The sequence below is a fragment of the Triticum aestivum genome, chromosome 7A (assembly GCF_018294505.1).
Source record: "Triticum aestivum cultivar Chinese Spring chromosome 7A, IWGSC CS RefSeq v2.1, whole genome shotgun sequence".
NCBI classification, from domain to species: domain Eukaryota; kingdom Viridiplantae; phylum Streptophyta; class Magnoliopsida; order Poales; family Poaceae; genus Triticum; species Triticum aestivum.
In genome coordinates this window covers 496,178,902-496,183,456 of record NC_057812.1, presented here as the reverse complement: position 1 = coordinate 496,183,456, position 4,555 = coordinate 496,178,902, and the positions used below count along the sequence as shown (strand labels likewise).

At 61.1% G+C, this 4,555-nt stretch overlaps 1 protein-coding gene across 1 annotated transcript; it reads right to left on the bottom strand.

Moving 5' to 3' along the window:
• Positions 1-216: 216 nt before the first annotated feature.
• Positions 217-3,815, bottom strand: LOC123147779 (mitogen-activated protein kinase kinase kinase 18). Its single transcript, XM_044567089.1, has one exon. It carries the CDS (start codon positions 3,207-3,209, stop codon positions 1,800-1,802), a length of 1,410 nt encoding a protein of 469 aa, XP_044423024.1. The 5' UTR covers positions 3,210-3,815; the 3' UTR covers positions 217-1,799.
• Positions 3,816-4,555: the final 740 nt, after the last annotated feature.

The window sequence follows — 4,555 nt, the reverse complement described above, 5'->3', positions numbered from 1 at the left end:
CGTGAAGGATAAGTAAGAAACGGAACACAGCTGAGCACACACCCCAGCGGTTACAACTAGTAGCACTATCACTACGTCCGGATCCAATCGGCTGGTTAAATTTAAAGATAAGCCATGTTCCTGCGTGTGGCCGACGCCGATGCCGATGCCGATCCATCCATGGTAATTGCATACACGCATGATCAGGGTAATCACTATAGCTAAGCTAGGGAGGGAGGCAGCAGGTTTGTTTGCTTGAAGCACACACATGTAAGCGCGCGCGCGTGTGTGAGAGAGAGTAAATGCCATCCTTGCGTAGGAGGCAATGCCCGACGGAAAAGCTTCACGGCAAAGCCTGGCTGACATGGTGATTTCCGGCCGCTTTCGGCTTTTGCTTGTGCAGGCGACAAGGGTGCGCGCTTCAGCTGCTCGCTACAGCTACATGTCGCCAGGATCTAGCTAGCCTGTACCTTTGTGTCTCTGCTCTGCTCTGCTCAAGCAGGGCATGTCATGTCACAAGATCGTTTTCGTTTCTCTCGGTACCATTTTTAACCCGTCAGTCAAATTAACTCGTACTATGATCGACTCCCTCAGCCAAAACGCACACCCGGCTAAACCCTACGCTTCCGGGAGACGCCCGAGGATGACTGCTTTAATCAAGCGAGCAGGCTCAAATACTGCTGCGCCGCCAGTGTGCGTATGAATCAATGTGGGACGCACGAAATGGAGATGCATGTAACTGTGCTCGCCACTGGAGCGTGCATCGACCCTGGCCGCGGCGGCGGCACGACCGAACGAAGTCAATTCTACTACTAGTACTACTTTGCACCCAAATCAAGCATGTTCCGCTGACATAGTGCCCCGAGTTTTTTAGCACATTCGGGGAGGAAAAACGGCACATAATTAGCTGCGTTTGGCATCAATGTAGCAGTACAGTACGTCGTCAGAAGCTGGCTACTTTTCATGCCCGGAACATCGTCGCACGTGAAGCAACCCTCGCCCACGCCAGGCGCGCCCACCGACTTGGAAAAATCTCGTCCTCTCGGGCGTCAGGCCTGCCCAACACAGGAAGAAAAATCTGGCCGTAAAGCGCAGAATGTGCCCGCCCTTCTCCGTCGTCCTGCAGACGCGCACAGGCACGCTTGTCCACATGGAACTTTCGTCACCGTCACAGTCACAGCCACAGCGTCACTATTACTTACCGTAAACGTACAGATCCTATGTGCTGTGCTCTGCAGTGCCAGTGCCACAGATCCTAAATTGGTGGTGGTTCGCATGTTACCTCGCGGCCGAAACACCGCGCGCCATGACCACAAGTCGGACGGCTGGACACCGCTCGCCTCGACGTCAACGATACAAAATCCACACTCCGCTCTGCCCTGCCCAGCTCGCGCTACAACCGCATGGTGGGAGCAGAAAGCGAGACCGACACGGCGGTGCGAGGCGCGCGTGCCAAACGTGCATGCGGCGAGGTAGGTGCTCTGCTCACACAAGCGTCCCTCTCAGGGGCTGCCAATTGGTGGAGGGGCGGGACCGCGCGCATCCACCCGACTCAGCCAGCTCGCGACCCAACGGCGGCCACGTCGAGCAAACCATCCATCCCGCCGGGCCCCGCCGGCGACGCCACTCACTCACTCACACACACCCGACGTCGCCGCCTCATAACTAACCAACCCCGCCGGCCGTACCGCGCCGCGAGCCGCAACCACCGCTAGCCCCATCGCCACTCACGCGTGACGCATGACCGACCAAACGAAAAAAATCGCCCGTTCGATCCGCATTCCCTCCTCCGCAATGTCATCGCTGGCATTCGCGCCGTGTTAAGTCGGAGCCGGAGTACTCACCACTCCTGCCAATAATGGCGACGCGGGAGGAAGAAAGGTAGGCATGGTGGCGCTGTAATAAACGGGCCGGGCCGGCCAGCTTGGGCGGGACTTGGGACAAGCGAAACATGACATGGGATCGGAAAAGAATCCGTTGCTTGTGATTGGAACGGTACTGCAATCGCTAACCACGTGATTTCCATCATCGCTGCGCCCGCCGTTACAGCTGCCCGTGCCATCGTACCGATCGCCGTTGCCTTGTGCGGCGTGCTGGCTGCTCGAGGCCCCCGCCTCCCCGGCGGAGCCGCCGCCCGCGGGTGAGTCGCTGGCGTCGGTGTCCGTGCCCGCCTCCGGCTGCTCCGGCGGCATTGCTGGCTCGTGTTCGGTGTCGTCGTCGACGCTGGGGCCGGCGTGGACCGTGATCCAGCTCGCGTCCCAGGTCCAGTCCGGCACGGCCGGCGCGCCCGCGGCCAGCGCGCGCACCCTGTCCGTGGGATCGGCGGTGTCTGCCGCCGTGTCGTCGTCGTCGTCCTCCCACAGGGCCTGATCGAGCACGCTCTTGGGGGACACGAACGTGGCCTTCTCGGTGACCCCTGGCACGGAATTGGACGTCGAGGCGGCGGCGTCGACGGCCACGAACTCGTGATCGAGCAGCTGCTCTGCCGTCCACCTCTCGCTGGGGTCCTGCCGCAGACACCTCGCCAGGAAGTCCTTGCCCTGGTCCGACAGGCACGGCGGGAGCTCCGGCGCCTCGCCCGAGAAGGCGACGTGGTGCAGCGTCGCGACGGGGGTGGCGAACCGCTGCCACGGGCCGGCGCCGGTGGCCATCTCGATGACGGTGCAGCCGAGCGCCCATATGTCGGCGGGCGGGCCCTGCGCCTCGCCCCGCGCGGCCTCGGGCGCCATGAACACGGGCGTGCCGCCCGTCGGCCGCGGCTCCTCGCCGGCAATGCCCGTCCGGCGCGCGCATCCGAAGTCGGCGATCAGGGCGCGGCCGTCGGCGCCGATGAGCACGTTGCGGGCCTTGACGTCGCAGTGGGCGACGCCGGCGGCGTGCACGTGCGCGAGCCCGCGCAGGACGTCGCGCGCGCGGGACCGGATGAGGCCCTCGGCGCACCGGCCGCCGCACCGCCTGATCTCGTCGGCCAGCGACCCGCCCGGCGCGTACTCCATGAGCATGTCGAGGCCGCCGCCGCCGCTCCCGTCCTCGGCGTCCAGGCAGCGCACGACGTAGGGCGAGCTGAGGCCGCGGAGGACGGCCCGCTCGCGCCGGAGCTCGGCGGCCCGGCCGGCGCCCACGGACTTGACCGCGAGCACGGCGCCGGTGCGGCGGTCGACGGCGACGGACACGGTGGCCGAGGAGCCCCTGCCGATGGCCGGCCCGCGCGTCCACTCCACGACGCCCATTCCCGCAGCAGCCGCCGCAAGAACGGCGAGCGGTGGCGTGTGGTCTGTCTTGAGAGCTTGGTGTGTCCGACTCGTGGTGGACGCAATTGGAATTTGGGATGCGGGCGAGCGGTAGCAGCAGACCCTGCGCTTTGGTGTGATGGGCTGCGCTGGGATGCTTATATACTAGTCCTGGTCCTGGTCCAGGTCCTGCAACTACAAGGAGGGGGTTGGATTGGATGCTTTGGACGAGCGAGGTGGTTAATTGTGGGCTGTCCAAAGCGAGCAAACCCAGCGTCCGAGCTGGCGCGAGGGCCAGGCGGCCGTCGCGAGGAGAGGGGAGGAGAGGAGAGGAGATTCGCCATTTGGCGGCACCGGACTGGCGACACATTGGCGTGCCTTGCTATTCTATGCTGCCTCTAGCAGAGTATTCTTTTCTTTTCTTCTTTTTCTCCGTTTATCTTGGCGGCAGGAAGAGAAGACGAGGCACCTACTGGTGGTGGTACAATACCAACGGGGGTAGTAATAGTATATGCTGTGCTGGACCTCCGGTCAGGGTGTCCAGCCTGGGAGGGGAGGGGACACTTGTCGTCGGGAGCGCTTTTGCCTAGCTCAGCACAGCAGGCAGCTCATGGCCTGGCCTCGTGGGGAATGGAATATTGCCCTGGAACTGCAAGGCCTCGCTCCTTCCTTTCCTTGCCTGCGTTTCTCGTTTGTCTGTTTCTCTGCAGCGCTCGGTGGAAAGCTTCTTGCTTGCTCCAATTGCAGTTTGCAAATTCCATTCCCTTGTTCCATAGACACTACTTTGCTGCTTTCGATGGAATTCTCATCTTATTTTGCAATGTCTTTCCCCGGCAAATCGAGTAATGGGACAATACTTTTTTTTTTTGCGAAACAGTAATGGGACAATACTGTGCAACGCGAGATGCCCTTTTCTTCATCGGTTTCCACAGCAGAAAACAGGCCGTAAAACAGAGGACAGCTTGATCACAGATCAACTGCAAAAGAATGGGCCTGTCACTAACCTCAATCTGCAACCGCAATAACATCTCTCTCACCTGACCAGACCACCCTAACTGCACCGCTACTGCCAGGGCCAACCACTTACCACCAGTTCCGAATCAGATGCCGGTCGGCCGGTCGTCTCCACCCCGACGGCTCACGCAATACCATAGCCTTTACCACATCCAGTGACGCAGCCAAGGATTGTTAACTCCTCCCCTCCTCCTCCTCCGAAAGCACGCATTTTTTTCCTTCTCTGTGCGCGCTTGATTTGATTTGATCAGATCTGATTTGATGCTCAACCGCAAGAACAGCAGCCAACACTGCGATACTCCGGCAACTGTACCCTGTGGCTTGCCCGCAAG

Excerpts from the sequence above, each read along its gene's own strand:
- LOC123147779 (XM_044567089.1), bottom strand. The coding sequence starts at position 3,209 with ATGGGCGTCGTGGAGTGGACGCGCGGGCCGGCCATCGGCAGGGGCTCC.